Consider the following 15,487-nt stretch of genomic DNA (forward strand, 5'->3'; position numbering starts at 1 on the left):
ATGTACATACATATGTATGTAGTATATCGTATGTTGCCGGGGTGTGGTTACACTGTTTCAGACTACACGTGCAGCTTAAAACGTTTTTAATCTTTATTATTATTATTATTGTTAAGCAAAACGTTCAATAGTTAAGGCTACAGTATTTTAACTATGGAAAAATCAGAGGGTAAGCAAAAGCAAAACAAAAACCCTTTCATTGAAAGCTTACAAACTGTATGAATTCTAACAACAGAATATGTAAAGGAGATCATGTCCAGCTCGGACGATGAGGCATATGATGATATCGACGATAATGAAACTGCTGAGAATGAAGGCGAACCAACCAATTGTTTATTTTGCAAGGAAACCTTCAAAAGTATTGAGCTGGCCATTGAACACTTAAACAATCAACATAAAGTGAGCTTGCCCCAACTGCAACAGAAATTTCAAATGGATCAGTATTCCTTCATCAAGCTAATCAATTATATACGTGCCAATAAGCTTACAGCAGAACAACTACTGTTAACGGAGCAAGCGCAATGGAATGATGAAAAATATTTAAAACCGCTGGAATACGAACCGTGGCTTTGCTACGACTATGAAACTGCAAAATCAGATGCAGCTGATAGTGTGCCAGATTTAAGGCGGCGCATTGCGGAGCAAGCCAGGCTGTTGCAGCAGGCTAGCGAAGATATGGAACGCATGCGAGTTGACTATAAAGCACTTTTAGAAAAGATGCACGACGACTCAGAAGCGAACACTGCCACAATACGTAATAATCCTCGGTTGGATAAGGAGTACTTTAATAGCTACTCGCACTATGGCATACACCATGAAATGCTCAGTGACACGGTTCGCACTAGTAGCTATCGTGCTGCGTTAATGAATAACAAAAGTTTTCTACGTGGTAAGACGGTGCTAGATGTGGGCTGCGGCACGGGTATTTTGTCCATATTTGCCTCTCAAGCGGGCGCTGAAAGGGTGGTGGGAATTGATAACTCGGAGATTGTCTACAGTGCCATGGACATAGTTAGGTAAGTGCTTATTTTTTTTTTTATAAAATTATATTATATTGTTAGCTATCTATTTTTAACTGTGCAGAAAAAACAAAATAGCAAATATAAGCTTAGTGAAGGGACGCTTGGAGGACACAGAGCTGCCCGAGCCAAAATACGATATTATTATATCCGAGTGGATGGGCTATTTTCTGCTATACGAGGCGATGTTGGACAGCATTATCTATGCACGTGAGAATCATCTCAAACCGAATGGTACAATTCTGCCAAATCGATGCACATTGCATCTAATGGGGATGAATGAGACATTGCACACGCAGCACATTGAATTTTGGTCAGATGTCTATGGCGTGGATATGAGTGATTTGCGCAAGCGCAGTATACAGGAGCCGTTAATGGAGGTGGTTAATATGGAAGACATACTCACCGAAAGCGAGCAAATTGCCAATTTCGATATGATGACTGTCGACCTAAACTATTTGAATTTTAAGCATGAGTTTAGCTTGAAGTGCACACGTTCTGGTAAACTGGCCGCATTTGTGGGTTATTTTGATACGCTGTTTGAATTGGACTCCAAGGTTATGTTCAGCACATCACCCAACGAAACTCCCACGCACTGGAAGCAAACTGTATTTTTTCTAGATCAACCGCAGTTGGTGCAAGCAGGGGATGTGATCCGCGGTAAGATTAGCTCACGTCGCCAGCAGACCGATGTGCGTGCATTGTGCGTCGATATCGAAGCATTTGGTAAACAATTCAAGTACTCTGTGGATTAGTTGGTCTTCAGTTTGTTTTAATGCTGGATTTTGTTGACAAATGTGAACTTAATTAGATATTTAAAAGTATGTATATATAAATTAAAAAATTATTACACGTGGCCAGGTAAGCTGGCGCAGTGTGTTTGCCAAAAACATTACATATATGTGTGTGTATATATAAATTGTAGAGGGGAATCTGGTAGACTGAACTGTGATTGCTTTAAGCGGCATTGGTTTCCAGTTCGGTGGCGGGTATCTCGGGCTCCTCATCGTTGTACACATTCTCCGCCATTTGCCACACTTGCATAATGTTATCCTCGGAGACTGAGCAAATGATCCATGGCTCATTTGGATTCCAGGAGAAGTCGCTGATTTTTGCCGTGTGACCGCCGTGTATGAATAGAAGCTCTGGCGGCCCATCTTCGGCATCCTCGGAGCTCTGCTCCTCGCCAATTTTCGACAGATCCCAAACATGTAGACGTCGATCGGTGCCCGAGGAAGCCAAAATGGTTTCGTTATGGGGTGACCATTGCACCTGAAAGATTTCATCCTTGTGCGACTCAAAGGAATGTAGTTTTAGCTTGAGATTACGCAAATCCCACAAGGCAACCGTTTTGTCCGCCGAGCCTGTGGCCAATATGAACTCTGAGTATGGATTGAAGCTTAAGCAGTTTACTTCAGCCGTATGGGCATCGACAGTGTGCGATGGCTTCGAGGTGTTGTTGTTGCGTGTATCCCAAATCATGAGTTTCTGATCATCGGCCACCGAACCGAAGAGAGATTCATGCAGCAAATGCCAAGCGACATCCTCAACGACGGCAGTGTGGCCAGTGAATATATTCTTGGCATCAATAACGCGATGCTCCTTAGGTGTAGCATTAATGTCCCACAAGCAGATGGTGTGATCATCGGAGGCCGACAACAAATAACCTAAGCATATCAAGTTTAAAAACAACTGCTACGAAATAATTAGCCGCATAGTTACCATTTAAGTTGGGATTCCAAGAGAGACCGTAGCCCTCCTTTTGATGTCCTCGCAGACGTAAATCGGGTTGGCATTCACCGGAAGGTTCGGGCTTGCTTGGATGCTTTGTGTAGTCAAAGACGAGCACATCGCTCGATGGAGTTTTGGTAGCAATGACACAAGCATTTTGTGGCATATAGCGAGCCCGATTAACCTCGCCTTCGTGGTTGATTTTGATCTCAATTTCGATTTTACCGCACACAGAGCCGAAACCTCCAAATTCACCCTTCTCGTTGTCATAGTGCGAGCCATCGAATTGTGCATCCTCGCTTGGCAACTGAACGCTGGCAATAAGCAAATGATTCTGTTCATCCGAGGTGTGTGTACCCAATATAAGCCGATGGACCGAATAATCTTTGCCATCTTGTTTGGTGACATCTGGCAACCATTGTGCCGTTAGAGAAGGCCATTCCAGAGCATGGGTCATTACCAAATCGTACAGAAAAGGTGTATTCTTTTTCCAAATCTTGTACTCCTCGTTAATGACACGCTCCTCGACGGCATCGTCAAAGGATTCCGCTGCTTGCAATTCAAATGGTGCAAAAATATACTGTAAGCTATTGGACACTGTAAAATATTTATCAACTTTATAACTTACCATTATCACTGCGATCTACCATTTTTTAGCTTACGCAGCCAAAATTACAGATGCACGCAAAATTTTCGTGTGCGTCGCGAATTCGGGCGCCAAAACAACAAAGCGGCGGCGGCAAAAGCGTGCTCAGAGCTCTGCTATAATTTTTTCACACTTGGAATTGGTTAAAGTATGCGCGTGTTTCGCTTAAATTGTTTACAAACACATGCGCCAACTGTTTATAAGTACAGTTGTACATGCAACAACACTGCAAATTAGTTAATTACAAGCAGAGCTATGAAAAAGTAATTTTTCTTTTTTTTTTTTTGCAAGCGCGTCGGCTGCGAAAGCGGCAGAGTTGTGTATAATTTATCGGCATGTATCGATAGTACATTGAAAACTTTTGCAACACTAGCAGATTAATTTGAATCGAGTGGGCAGCTCTAAGCGACTTGTAGCACACAAAACAATAATATTGCATCGACTTGCATAATTTTTCAAAAGTAAGCGCGCTAAACAGACACAAACTGACATCGCAGTGTAAGTTCACAAAATCAGTGCATACGTATTGTTAAGCTTATCTCTATAATGTATGGATATTTTTTTTTTCAGTTAGTCTATTGTGCGCAGTTGTACGATGCGCAATTGAAAGTTAAACAATTGCCCACTGGCCAATTGAAAAATTACAGTTTGAGATTGTGCAATTAGGAAATTCGTTTATATTACTTTGCCAGCAACAACAAGAGTAAATTCCAAGACAGAAACTATAAAATTTAGCAAACACCTCTCAGGTAAAAAGCTTGGCCCAGAAACTTTCACTTTAAGTTTACACATCGCTCTCACCTGCACTCATTTCTTATTCGTCTTTCTTAGCTATCTATGGTGAGATGCAGGCAAAGAAAAGCGAAGACATGGCAGACAGCAAGGTTGAGGCGCAGGCTTACCTTGATAATCTACTAAACAATGGTAGTCAAGAGGGCGACAGTGGATCAGAGCTGGAGTTGCCGTCATGGTACGATGAGCAGCTATTCAAACGGTAAGTCATTACCTAGTATGACTGCCCTGATTATATAAAAACGCACTTGATTCAATCTTTACAGCGGCCAGGCATACTTTTCAAAATACCGCTTTGTAATGACCTCTGGTATGCTAGCTGGTTTAATTGCTGTATTGGCTGTGCCCTCGATTTTACGTGTGCTTGTATGCACACGGCAATCATCAAATTCGTTCACTGCTTACCGTCGTTATGTGCGTACCACATTTCACACTCATGCCTGGTATTATTATTCTATAGAGGATAGGAGCAGCAAGTTCTGGACAAGCATTGCAGCTGTAAGAAAGGCACATTCACGTTCTAGTCATGTCTCTGGTCGTCGTGGTGCTGGTCAGATTACACAGAAGGATCTAGCGCTAACCCAATTTGGTTTTATTGGCTTCATAACTGTTGGAGCTCATCGTATACAGCTTTACGATCCTGATTTCCTAGAGGCCACATGTCATATGTGGCGTGTGATAGGGTATTTACTGGGCATCAAAGATGAGTACAACATTTGCGGTCGTAATTGGGCAGAGTCCCGCCCGCGCTTGGAGATAGTCATGCATAAGGTTTATAAACCGGCTTTGTCCAGCACAACTGACGAGTTTTATCGCATGACCGAAGCGCTTATACATGGACTTTGGCATGTTAACACAATGCTGTCTGTCAAGGCAAATATTTTCTTTACAAAGAGACTTGCCTACGTCAAGGGTTACGAGTATTTTAGCTTTGATCATCTCGTGGGGGAGGAGCGGGATCCCAAGCAAAAATCATGTTATTATGATCTAGGTTTTTGGGATCGGTTTATCGTTAGTTATGGCTTGTTTATTGTTACATATTTGCACAAATATGCTTTTGTACGTTGGTATTTTAATTTCCGCGTTTGGCTCATGGACTTGTTTACGTACTATTTGCCATATGTAGCCATTTGGAAGTTTGGGATAAAATGGGCTTATGTGAGCATATTCAAGTCTGGTGGCAAGGCACTCGAGCTGGAATTAACTAAGGACGATTAATTGAGTAATATATTTTATATAATTGTTTTATTTTTTTATGTGTCACTGTCTAGTTACATTTAAAGTTAATGTTAATTTAAGATAAAATATATTGTTTTGGGACCGGAATCAAATATTGCTTACAACACTTAAAGCGATAAGTATTTGTAATCGATAGACTGTTATCGTTTATTGCGCGTTTTCTCGTTTTTCACAAATTGTTTATTTATTGTCAAAAATAAAAAGTAATTGTCAATAAAATGTTTTATCACGTAAGTTTATCAGTCAAATATATTGTTAACAGCAAATTTTAATGAAATATTACACAGATTTCATTGGAGCACGAAATTCTGTTGCATCCGCGCTATTTTGGACCGCAACTGCTGGAGACGGTGAAACAGAAGCTATACTCGGAGGTGGAAGGCACGTGTACCGGCAAATATGGTTTTGTTATAGCTGTAACAACCATTGATCAAATTGGTTCCGGTGTTATACAGCCTGGTCAAGGATTTGTTGTCTACCCAGTAAAGTACAAGGCAATTGTCTTTCGACCATTTAAAGGCGAAGTGCTTGATGCGGTGGTCAAGCAAATAAACAAAGTTGGCATGTTTGCCGAAATTGGACCTCTATCATGTTTTATTTCACATCATGTAAGTGTTAATTGTGCTAAAAGTAATTTCTTTTTTAATCTTTATTTGTGTTTAGTCTATTCCCGCGGATATGCAATTCTGTCCAAATGGCAATCCACCATGCTACAAATCCAAAGATGAGGATGTAGTTATATCGGGCGAGGATAAAATACGACTGAAGATAGTCGGAACGCGTGTAGATGCCACTGGCATTGTAAGTTCTTTAAATTTGTTTAAACGACTCCAAATATAGTTAAAACTACTTACAGTTTGCCATTGGAACATTGATGGATGATTATCTAGGACTAGTTTGTAATTAGATAGGCTCAACCCGTCGCAGTTTTACAATACAATTAATATATATTTATATATATATTTTTTTTTTAACATTAATGAAATGCATTTTACATATCTAGGTGTATATATATATATATAGTATAAATACTTTATAAGATTTGATTTAAATTCAGAGGTACGTTACATTTGTAATTCTGTGTGTGTATATCATATGCGGGAGCTACAAATATGGATGGATAATTTAAGTAAATAAATAGCACGATACATCTGATTAAAAGAATAGCTAAAGCTACCGATGTAGTTAATATTATAAGCGTAGATTAACAAGGATTATTTAATAAGAATAATGGATATTCTTGCAGAGCGTAATAGGTATTTAAAAAATTTTTAGCATACGTAAAATTGAAAATTGCACATAACAAAATAAGGTACTAAAGCATAAATGTTCCATAGAATTTTGTTCAGATTCAATACTTAGGATTTAGGGGTGGAATAAGCACATATGGATGATTGTAAACATTTTTATAAATTATGAAAAACCTTTACAAATGAAAAAAAATAATGTTGCAACTAATGCTGGACTCACAAATCCCAGGAGAACAGGTGATGCTTAACCAGCATATCGCGTACTCCATCCTTTAGCGGCTGTGATTCCTTGCCCTGTTTGGGAGGCAATTCCCAATCCGGATTCAGATTAAATGCAAACTGTGAAAGTATGCGTAGTTCACATTTAATTTGAACCCAGCCCGGAGAGTCAATAAAGCTCCAACTGTGATACCATTTCTGTACGACCTCTTGACAGGCGCAAAGCACTTCAAGCCACAAATGCAGCACCTGCTCGTTGAGGCCCAGGCAGATGAGTGAACGCAGCTTGACATCCATTTGTGCATGTGCATTGTCATGTGTTTGATTGATTGCTTGCACGCAACGATAGAGCAGCTCCTCAGGCGTTAGAACTTTGCCGTCCTCATCTAAGCGATACGTTTTACATAACACCAACCGACTGTACACGGACTTGAAGTCCTTTTCCACTTCGAGCGATGAAACCTCCTCTATAAAAAGCCAAGGGTGTATGGGACCACCCAGGAATGTGGGTCGTTTCATGCCATGCTCCAGGAATGCTTTAATAGCAGGCGCAAGTGTGCCGCGTACCAGATCTGTAACCGTTTCCGATATGGCGTCATCACCAGCTGAGGTATAGAGTTTGCTGCGTTCATCGAGCAGTTGCACAAATTTTGCAGGAAACCAGCCGCGCAAGCCGTTAAGCTCACCTACCCAGCAATGTTCATCCTTCTGGCTTATTATGGTAATTATGTCATTGCGTCTAAAGCCTAGCTCATCATCGTCGTGACGCTCAAAGTCATGCAGCGCCTTGGCGCGTCGTTTTCGTGTACGTGATACATTGATAAAGTTCTCATGATCCTTGGCATGCGATTCGCTGCTATAGTTGGCCGTCAGCTGTATATGTCCCGATAACTTGGGCTCAATGGTAATAAAGTGGCGTCCTACTTTTAAGATAGCCTCACGCAGATCTACCAATATTTCTGTTTGCCGAATGTTTTTGTTCTTCAGCTGCTCAGCTTCAGGATCGCTACGAAATAGAAATGCTTCCAGTATGGATTTACTTTTACGCACTTGCCTGCGTGCCAGTTGCTGTTTAGGAAGATTCGAGGCTGCTTCTGGGTTGCCAATCTGATGACCCTGATCGGCCATCAGGTAAGCCAAATGTCGTCGTCGGTGCGTATCAATAACGGTCTGACTTAACGAGCCGCCCACCTCCAGCGCCTGATGAAACAGTACTTCCACATCGTCCACCTCACAGCACATGGAAAGTGAATTAAATATTTGTGCAGAGTTTTCCAAATGCTTCAGGTCCTGTTCCTTAACTTTAAGCATGCCCAGCGTTAGCTGAAACAACACTATCGAGCCCTCATAGAAGAACCAGTCCCAAATGCGCACCAGTAGCTTCATATGCACCACATTTGCAAAGAGAGTGAGGAACCAATGCAGCGTTATAAGCGACAAATCAATGTCATGCCGTTTGAGCGTTTCGTCCACACTGGACAAATAGTTGGCTATGAGCGTTTGCATTACACGTTGATCCGCTTGTATGCCAAGCAATGTTGAGCTGTAATACGAAGCTGGGAGCAGATCCTCAACAATAGTAACCATCAACCAAAAAGCGTTCTCCTCCTCCATGAAGAGCAAGAGGCAAGCCACAATGACACCCGTGCCCTGGCAGTAGCCAATATCTGGAAACAGCCACGCGATTCCACGCAAAATGCGACGCAATCGTGGTATGCCCGTTCCATTTGGATGGCTAAAGCAACAATTTGTTGGCAATATCCGTAATAGGTCCTTTTCAATTTGCTTTGAGGTCATTAGCTGGTCGTTGCTGGAAGCTGTTGAAAGAATAGTTTATTCTTAGAAAGTTATAACTTTAGTATATACTTACCCTTTACAATATCCTGATAGCTAGTCTCGCTTTTTTGCTTCTTAGCTAGTGCGCCGGATAAACGCATCCACATTTGGGGTCGTAAACTATGTGGTATACCCTTAAGCACCATTTTTCTCAATTTTTCCGTACGTTGTGGCAGCAATTCAACGTTCTCCCAGCTCAGCTCTGTTGCCTCCTTGTTATGCGCAAACTCTAAATGTGCTATCCACTGCAAACGCTGTTGTGCGTCCTCTAGAAATGGTATGCTTAGTAATTTATTAGAGCTTTGCTCTGGACCATCTTCCTCCTCCACTTTAAATCCAAACTCATCAAAGCGATAATCTGGCTGATCATTCGGACCAGCCGCAGCCAGCTCTGATTCTCCGCCCAGTTTGGCCAAGATCTCCTGTGGCCACATTGAAGGTGTTAACGCTGAAAATGGGCCACCGGGATTTGGTCGCAGTCCGTCTGCTATGCTCAACTCTTCCATCATAGACGGCAGCTCTCCATTATCATCTTCTGAATTCAAGGTCTGTAGTTTGCGCTGTTGGCAGCGTGGAAAATGAGCAATATTAATTAATTTGATAAGCAATCTTTTGACATAATTTTTTACCGTATGTTCTTCACGACCCACGTAGCCCTCGTGGTCGCGCACTGTCTCAAATATGCTTCTGGCTCTGTCCATCTTACCAGGTAACGAAACGCCTATGTGTTCAAAACATTAACTTAACTTGGTCTCTATTTGTTTACACAATTTTTTCGCAAACTTTCGTTTTTAACTGTTTGACATTTCTAACAAATTTCACTGTGATGGCAGTATCAGCTGTTCCGATTAACGATTTCGAGAGCGGCTAACGAGCGTTGCTCGATAACAACAGGTTCCATCACAAGCGGAGGTAACAACTCGCACAGCTGTTGAACGTTGCGTGTTTTGCTTTTGTTTATTTGCTACCCACAAATTGATATCCAATGAGATAAATCTTTAGCATAACAATGCAGATAAAGCCCATAATAACGTGTACGTATTTGACTTATAAAAATTGTTTTATACTTGTGTTGCTGAGTTTGTATGTACATATGTTTTGCAGACTCTGGCTCTTATCCACTCTTTCGCTCGCTGGAGGCTCAAATATTAAATGCAATACCCTTGGACACCTGCGAATGGCGACGCACCTTTCAGCGACCAACGAAACATGTGCGATTAGAGGCACAGACGCAGCAATTTAGCGTGGAGCCGTTACAGAAATATAAACAGGGCGATTGGAGCATTTTGGAGCACCCGATATTGCACATTTTTGTTACCGAATGCAATGTAAGTAAATATGAGTTTAATTAACAAAGCAACGTCTTTGACGAATACCATACGTTATCCAGGACGTGGACACCTACAAGGCAACCATACGTGAGGAAATTGATACTTGGCTGAAGCTGTTGGCCAGCTATGGCGTTTCGGACTGGATGATTTTGCTGGTGGAGACACTTGACATGCGTAAAACTAAAAATTTACTACCACGCACCACGGTGCTTGACAAGATGCGCCTGGATTTTGGCAGCAAAAACGACGATCGTTGCATTTCTGTTTTGAATCCAGCCAAATTTGAGCAAAAGTCCACGGAATCGTTTCGTTGTCTAGTGCAGCGTATACGCTTTCTCATGCTAACCAGCTATAATCGCAATATAGCCAAGTACGAGGAATTAATACGAAGCAAACGTGAGCGACGCAATCAGGATGATTGGGACTTTCGTCAGTATTTCTTTATGCAAGAGGATTTAGCACTGATATTTGAAAAACTGGAACTGCCCACGGAGGCGCTTATACAATACGATGAGTTGGATGCAATGTTTTCGCAGTTTATTACGCATACGGGCTTTAATGAAAAGCAACAGTGGCTGTCTTACTTTAAGCGTCCTCTCAGCGCCTTTCATGGAATATGCCTCAGTCGCGCGGATAAGTTTGAGTTTCGTGAGAAGATACGCACCGAGGGCGTTTCACTGCTAGAATTCCGTAATTATTTGTTTGAGCGACAGGCGTATTTGCTGCTCAGCTGCAACGAGATACCGGACATAGCCAAGCGACTGCTGGACTTTTTGTTTTCCACGCTGCGCGAGGTGGAGTATATTAAGCTGGACTGTCAGGAGGGCGCGCTTAGCTGCTGGGAGTTTGTCTGTGCCTTGGAAGTACTGCAGCTTTGCGAGCAGGCCATGGAACCCAATGAAGTTAGCTGCTTTCAGCACTGCGCACCCATTTGGAATCTGGCCAAGGATAAATTGTATGAGCTGGGCAAGCTTTGTGGATTGCTGCCTGGTTGCACGCCCAGTTCTGAACAGCTGCATATTGTGGTGCAGCTTTCCTCAGGTATAGGAGACGCGCCGCAGCAGCCACTACAATTTTTGGAGGCCATGCCACAGTTGCGTGATCGCTCGCCCAACCGCAAGCCCAAGAAGTCTGCTGCGGAGCAGCTAAAAGAGGCGCTGGGCTCGAATATGGCATTTCAAAAGCTATACTTGGAGCTAGCAGAGCTGGCTATTAGCACCTATAAGCATGTGGCTCGTTTGCGCTCTGCGCGTCTTGTGGGCCTGGATCTAGGCAACTTCTATTGCGCCCTGAATGAGCCGCACAAGGCAGTTGGTTTCTTTACGGATTTGTTGCGTGAACTCAAGGCGGAAAACTGGCATACACTAAGCTCACAAACGCTGCTAGAGTTGGCCAATTGCTATCGCAAAATGGGCGACTCGCTGGCCTATACAAAAACCTGCAGCTCCATTAGCTGTTGTGCGGAGTTGGAAACGCTCGTGCGCACTTTTTACTTTGACGAGTTTCTCAAATCGCTGAAAACGCTTAAGACAACATTATCGGCGCAACCTTCGATGGAGAATGCCAACTATTGCGTGCTGGAGGATCATTTTCGCATTTTGGACATTGAAGTGCTCAACACAAAGCCCATCATACAGGATGAGTTGCTGCTGGTGCAGCTCAAGCTGGACAGTCTATATCCGCGTGGTATTGTAGTGGAAAGCATGAAGCTTTGCTACGAGCTGCATGTGGCGCCTGAATCTGAATCTGATGTGCTGCAGCAAGTTGCGCTAACAGCGCCCAAGCATAAGGAGTGTAGCTCACGCTTGAAGGTATCCTTGCAGCTGTTTCACAAGCAGGATAATACGCTCAACTGCGCCTCTGTGGTCTGCGATACGCCCAAGAGCAAGCAGCCAGTCCGACGCAGCAGCAGCACCAAGCGCAAGCTTTCACCCAGCATGCAAGCAGACTTTGCCAATTTTGTGCTAGCGGAGAATATAGCACTGCACCCGGGCATCAACCACATAGAGCTACAAGCCAAAGCAACGCGCGTGGGTCGCTGGCAATTCAAGCAGTTGTGCCTGAGCATGTGCAGCTTGGAGTTTCTTTCAGAGCAGCTGCCGTCCACTGCACAGCCGCCTAGTTTTGAGATCAGCACCAAGCCCGCCAGTGCCACATTGGAGTTCAAGACTCTCATAGCGGGCATAGTGCAACCCTTTAATTTACATGTCTCCGCTGGCAGTTTCATCTTTCCCGCTGATGCCAAGATAACACTGCGTTGCTCAAAGAATCTGCGTCTACGTCAGGCGCTGGCTAAAGATGAGGCAAGCTATAATGATGATGCCACGTTCGAAACTCAACTGCAGGTGCCGCTGTTGCAACTGAAATCGTTTGAGGAACGACGCCTGCCGCTGGAGGTGCTAACTGATATGCCTGGACGAAAGGTGGCCAAGCATTATGAGCACCATATTACGCTCAACTGTCCGTGGTCGCGCAATGAGCTGCAGATTCCCGTTGAGTTTCAGCCTGCCATGGAGGCCACTTGCCGTTTACATACATGCGGAACGCAAAAGTTTTTACAGGTCATTATGAAGGGGCTGGATGGAGAGCTGTTGCTGCAGCATGCCAAGGTTAAGTGTGATGTGCCGGGAGTGCGTTTGCAGGATCTGAATCCCAGCTCACAGCAGCCAATTGTAAGCATTGTAAGCAACTTAATTTACATAATTTACAAACGTTCTTTCTGCTTGCAGGAGATACACAAGAGTTTGACTGTCACCTATCTGTATGAGATACAAGTGGAGCCTTTGAAAACGGAGCAGGAGCTGCCAATTGTGAAGGTGCATTTTGTAGTGAAGTATGCCACAGTGCAACAGCCAGAGGTCTGGCGTAATTATGGCTGTGCCTTTGATCTGGTTGATTACTCGACGCTCTTCAAGCTGCAGGCACAGCTTGAGCCCAATGAGTTATGTCGTCTGCGCACTGTTTGCAATTTACACTTGAAGATTACCAAAGTTAATGAGAATCCCTATACGGATTTAATGTACGAGGTGCTTAATGATCAGAATCTCTGGGCTGTTTGTGGTCGTTCGGCGGGTAAGTCGACGTTTGTCCAATTCGTAATAAATCTTTGATTTGCTTTTGATTTAATTCTAATTTCTTGACACACGATTTACACTACTATTTTAATGCATATTAAGAAACGGGTAAGTTTTTGGTTCTAAACACACGCACACACACACTCACAATAGTACTCACACACTCGTAGTTCCAATTGTAGTTAGGCTTTTAATTGGTTTGCTAATCCACATAACAAAATTCTCGCTTTTCCAAGTTTATTCAAATATGAAATAACTGTAGCTTACCTTATTTTAGGCGTGGTTTCTATGAAAGATGTAGACTGTCATTCCATATCCTTGGATGTGATGCCTTTGAGCACTGGATTTCTGCCCATGCCTAGCATAAGATTGTCCAAATACACCGCCGGTGGCAAAAGCAAGACTGATGCGCATTCGAAAGTGCATCCATTTCCGCCTGGACAGGTCTATAATTCCACCAAGAGCATGCAGATTCATGTCATAGCCAGCGTGAGCGCGGAACAGTAATTAGCCAAATCTTAACTACATTCATATACATACAAATAGTCTCTATAGTCAAGTATTATTTATTGTCAAATGCATTGTTATTTAACCTAAAAGAAATAGACAAATCTAATGTCTGTGATTTAAGGCAGCAGCTCGCTGCTTAGTTTTTTCAATTGTGCCTCCTCCACACGGTAGTAGTGCCAGTCCTCGCTGGCGGTTAGATTGCTAGCACCTAAGCGCTCGTAAAACCCGCGCGCCGGATTCCAGCTGAGCACATGGAAGTCCAGACGACGGCAGCCAAACTTAACTGCCAAGGCGGCCACTTCACGAAAGATGCGAGCGCCGGCGCCGCGTTTGCGGTATGCAGGACGCACGTAGATGTCCTCGAGAAATAAAGCACGTCCCTGCCATGTGGAATACGAATTGAAACAGATCGCATAGCCGATGATATGTCTGTGCATGGAAAGTAGTTGCTTACAGTGTCATTCAATCTTATCGAACCAACGCAAATGTTTGCCAAACAGATTTATGAAATTGTTGTTTGGGCAGCAAACATTTGTCTGTCAACGGCGCTTATCTTACCTTGTGGCATTGTCTACGAGCACATAGATTTGACAATATTCTGGGCCACCAGACAGGCCCGCATCACGTATAAGATCTGTTTGAAATTCAATTATGAATAGTAATTCGTCTAAGTTTTCTCTTATCAGCTTACCCTGTTCACTTAGCTCGGGGCCATTGCTCATGCGTTCAAAGTCAGCCAGCTCCTTAAGTCAAAAATAAGATAAATCCACCTTAAGATTAAGTTTAGACTATAACTTACCTGTATCATTTCTCGAACTGCTTTAATATCCTCTATTTCGGCACGCCGAAAGCTAAATTCAGTCTGCTCCGACATTATTTTTGGTTTACTGCTGTCTAGGTAGCACTATAGTTATGCTATAATTGATCAGTTTTAGGCGCCTACACGCTTATCGTGAGCTTATCATATCTTGGCAACAAGTTTATGTTTATAAATCGTAAACTGGGTTGTCAGCTTTTTTAAATGTGAACTAGTTCTTGCTTAAAAATGAATCGGCTTATAGTTTTCAAAATCATTATTCGTCAAAATAAATTGGAATATACAAATAAAGTTATTTCATATGTAAAATTAAGCTTTTAGCATAAGTAAAATATTTGTTTTCTTTAGGTTAGTATCATAAATAAAAAATTCCTCTGTTCTGTTAAACTCTCTACTTAAAGATTTAATGTTAGGTATTATGAGCAGCCACTCATATATTCGAATGTATTAGGTTTATCAGCAGGGATCACAGCTAGGTTGTAAACACAATTGACCCTTCAACAAACACTATGTGCGTTTTACATACAGTCATATATATTTTTTTTTCAATTTTTATTCTTATTAGTCAATAATATTGTACACTTGCCTGTTATACTTTTAATTTTATTTCTAAAAAATCTGTGCTTATCTCTTGCGGCACCGTCACGATGATGCGACCAAAGATTGAGCCAATATATGTATGGAAATATATATGTATGGTATGTATATATTTAAATGCACATATGTATATACACACATTGTATGTACTATATGTATATATTATGTAGTCATAGCTTGATTATTTATGTCGGCAATGCGACCCGAACTTAGTCGTTAGCTCGCGCATTTTTCGATTTCTGTTTGAGTTTTTGTGTTCTTACACTTTTGTTTTTATTGTTGCACTTGGACTCTTATCTTCTTTGGTGTTTTGCTTAATGTAATTCACATTTTTCAATTCCTTTTAAATGAGCATTAATATTTTATATTTAAATTAAATTATCGCTGGGCATGCTCAATGAGCGCCAGCAAAAACAAAAAGAAAAG

At 42.2% G+C, this 15,487-nt stretch overlaps 7 protein-coding genes across 9 annotated transcripts; 4 read left to right on the plus strand and 3 right to left on the minus strand.

Moving 5' to 3' along the window:
- Positions 1 to 82: 82 nt before the first annotated feature.
- On the plus strand, positions 83 to 1,785 carry LOC108604117 (protein arginine N-methyltransferase 1). The gene is made up of 3 exons (XM_017993402.1): positions 83 to 169; positions 236 to 1,016; positions 1,084 to 1,785. The coding sequence occupies exons 1-3, from the start codon at positions 154 to 156 to the stop codon at positions 1,772 to 1,774; spliced, it is 1,488 nt and encodes a 495-aa protein (XP_017848891.1). The 5' UTR covers positions 83 to 153; the 3' UTR covers positions 1,775 to 1,785.
- Positions 1,786 to 1,961: 176 nt separating this feature from the next.
- Positions 1,962 to 3,694, minus strand: LOC108604118 (probable histone-binding protein Caf1). Of its 2 annotated transcripts, none has more exons than XM_017993404.2 (3): positions 3,379 to 3,694; positions 2,742 to 3,299; positions 1,962 to 2,686 (listed from the first exon to the last, which is right to left on the minus strand). In XM_017993404.2, the coding sequence occupies exons 1-3, from the start codon at positions 3,398 to 3,400 to the stop codon at positions 1,977 to 1,979; spliced, it is 1,290 nt and encodes a 429-aa protein (XP_017848893.1). In that variant the 5' UTR covers positions 3,401 to 3,694; the 3' UTR covers positions 1,962 to 1,976. The 2 variants fall into 2 exon arrangements, with proteins under 2 accessions (XP_017848893.1, XP_017848892.1); XM_017993403.2 differs by having other exon boundaries at positions 2,742 to 3,302; positions 3,379 to 3,693.
- A 99-nt stretch (positions 3,695 to 3,793) lies between these two features.
- Positions 3,794 to 5,421, plus strand: LOC108604119. The gene is made up of 4 exons (XM_017993405.1): positions 3,794 to 3,894; positions 3,967 to 4,145; positions 4,228 to 4,390; positions 4,455 to 5,421. Exons 3-4 carry the CDS (start codon positions 4,242 to 4,244, stop codon positions 5,404 to 5,406), a joined length of 1,101 nt encoding a protein of 366 aa, XP_017848894.1. The 5' UTR covers positions 3,794 to 3,894; positions 3,967 to 4,145; positions 4,228 to 4,241; the 3' UTR covers positions 5,407 to 5,421.
- Positions 5,422 to 5,571: 150 nt separating this feature from the next.
- LOC108604120 (DNA-directed RNA polymerase II subunit RPB7) lies at positions 5,572 to 6,375 on the plus strand. Its single transcript, XM_017993406.1, has 4 exons — positions 5,572 to 5,657; positions 5,715 to 6,035; positions 6,091 to 6,228; positions 6,284 to 6,375. The coding sequence occupies exons 1-4, from the start codon at positions 5,646 to 5,648 to the stop codon at positions 6,332 to 6,334; spliced, it is 522 nt and encodes a 173-aa protein (XP_017848895.1). The 5' UTR covers positions 5,572 to 5,645; the 3' UTR covers positions 6,335 to 6,375.
- An 88-nt stretch (positions 6,376 to 6,463) lies between these two features.
- Positions 6,464 to 9,566, minus strand: LOC108603842 (small G protein signaling modulator 3 homolog). The gene is made up of 3 exons (XM_017992991.1): positions 9,362 to 9,566; positions 8,767 to 9,292; positions 6,464 to 8,713 (listed from the first exon to the last, which is right to left on the minus strand). The coding sequence occupies exons 1-3, from the start codon at positions 9,431 to 9,433 to the stop codon at positions 6,894 to 6,896; spliced, it is 2,418 nt and encodes an 805-aa protein (XP_017848480.1). The 5' UTR covers positions 9,434 to 9,566; the 3' UTR covers positions 6,464 to 6,893.
- Positions 9,567 to 9,651: 85 nt separating this feature from the next.
- Positions 9,652 to 13,733, plus strand: LOC108603841 (trafficking protein particle complex subunit 10). 2 transcript variants are annotated; one of them, XM_017992989.1, is made up of 6 exons: positions 9,652 to 9,766; positions 9,837 to 10,060; positions 10,123 to 12,735; positions 12,793 to 13,135; positions 13,240 to 13,245; positions 13,415 to 13,733. In XM_017992989.1, exons 1-6 carry the CDS (start codon positions 9,742 to 9,744, stop codon positions 13,642 to 13,644), a joined length of 3,441 nt encoding a protein of 1,146 aa, XP_017848478.1. In that variant the 5' UTR covers positions 9,652 to 9,741; the 3' UTR covers positions 13,645 to 13,733. The 2 variants fall into 2 exon arrangements, with proteins under 2 accessions (XP_017848478.1, XP_017848479.1); XM_017992990.1 differs by lacking the exon at positions 13,240 to 13,245.
- LOC108603843 (diamine acetyltransferase 2) lies at positions 13,698 to 14,670 on the minus strand. The gene is made up of 4 exons (XM_017992992.1): positions 14,447 to 14,670; positions 14,339 to 14,390; positions 14,206 to 14,281; positions 13,698 to 14,076 (listed from the first exon to the last, which is right to left on the minus strand). The coding sequence occupies exons 1-4, from the start codon at positions 14,519 to 14,521 to the stop codon at positions 13,764 to 13,766; spliced, it is 516 nt and encodes a 171-aa protein (XP_017848481.1). The 5' UTR covers positions 14,522 to 14,670; the 3' UTR covers positions 13,698 to 13,763.
- Between the last annotated feature and the right edge of the window lie 817 nt (positions 14,671 to 15,487).

Source organism: Drosophila busckii, chromosome 3R (assembly GCF_011750605.1).
Source record: "Drosophila busckii strain San Diego stock center, stock number 13000-0081.31 chromosome 3R, ASM1175060v1, whole genome shotgun sequence".
NCBI lineage: Eukaryota > Metazoa > Arthropoda > Insecta > Diptera > Drosophilidae > Drosophila > Drosophila busckii.

What these genes read in the sequence shown, in the direction of transcription:
- LOC108604117 (XM_017993402.1), top strand. An exon ending in AGTGCCATGGACATAGTTAG is followed by an intron (nt 1,017 to 1,083) that starts GTAAGTGCTTAT and finishes TTAACTGTGCAG; the next exon opens with AAAAAACAAAATAGCAAATA.
- LOC108604119 (XM_017993405.1), top strand. Translation starts at nt 4,242, where the DNA reads ATGCAGGCAAAGAAAAGCGAAGACATGGCAGACAGCAAGGTTGAGGCG. An exon ending in GATGAGCAGCTATTCAAACG is followed by an intron (nt 4,391 to 4,454) that starts GTAAGTCATTAC and finishes CAATCTTTACAG; the next exon opens with CGGCCAGGCATACTTTTCAA.
- LOC108603842 (XM_017992991.1), bottom strand. Translation starts at nt 9,433, where the DNA reads ATGGACAGAGCCAGAAGCATATTTGAGACAGTGCGCGACCACGAGGGC. An exon ending in TGGGTCGTGAAGAACATACG is followed by an intron (nt 9,293 to 9,361) that starts GTAAAAAATTAT and finishes CGCTGCCAACAG; the next exon opens with CGCAAACTACAGACCTTGAA. An exon ending in CTATCAGGATATTGTAAAGG is followed by an intron (nt 8,714 to 8,766) that starts GTAAGTATATAC and finishes TTCTTTCAACAG; the next exon opens with CTTCCAGCAACGACCAGCTA.
- LOC108603843 (XM_017992992.1), bottom strand. Translation starts at nt 14,521, where the DNA reads ATGTCGGAGCAGACTGAATTTAGCTTTCGGCGTGCCGAAATAGAGGAT. An exon ending in CAGTTCGAGAAATGATACAG is followed by an intron (nt 14,391 to 14,446) that starts GTAAGTTATAGT and finishes TTTTGACTTAAG; the next exon opens with GAGCTGGCTGACTTTGAACG. An exon ending in CTCGTAGACAATGCCACAAG is followed by an intron (nt 14,077 to 14,205) that starts GTAAGATAAGCG and finishes TTCCATGCACAG; the next exon opens with ACATATCATCGGCTATGCGA.
- LOC108604120 (XM_017993406.1), top strand. An exon ending in CATGTTTTATTTCACATCAT is followed by an intron (nt 6,036 to 6,090) that starts GTAAGTGTTAAT and finishes ATTTGTGTTTAG; the next exon opens with TCTATTCCCGCGGATATGCA. An exon ending in GTGTAGATGCCACTGGCATT is followed by an intron (nt 6,229 to 6,283) that starts GTAAGTTCTTTA and finishes AACTACTTACAG; the next exon opens with TTTGCCATTGGAACATTGAT.
- LOC108604118 (XM_017993403.2), bottom strand. Translation starts at nt 3,400, where the DNA reads ATGGTAGATCGCAGTGATAATG. An exon ending in GGTAGATCGCAGTGATAATG is followed by an intron (nt 3,303 to 3,378) that starts GTAAGTTATAAA and finishes TTGAATTGCAAG; the next exon opens with CAGCGGAATCCTTTGACGAT. An exon ending in TTGGAATCCCAACTTAAATG is followed by an intron (nt 2,687 to 2,741) that starts GTAACTATGCGG and finishes TGATATGCTTAG; the next exon opens with GTTATTTGTTGTCGGCCTCC.
- LOC108603841 (XM_017992989.1), top strand. Translation starts at nt 9,742, where the DNA reads ATGCAGATAAAGCCCATAATAACGT. An exon ending in GATAAAGCCCATAATAACGT is followed by an intron (nt 9,767 to 9,836) that starts GTACGTATTTGA and finishes TATGTTTTGCAG; the next exon opens with ACTCTGGCTCTTATCCACTC. An exon ending in TTTTTGTTACCGAATGCAAT is followed by an intron (nt 10,061 to 10,122) that starts GTAAGTAAATAT and finishes TACGTTATCCAG; the next exon opens with GACGTGGACACCTACAAGGC.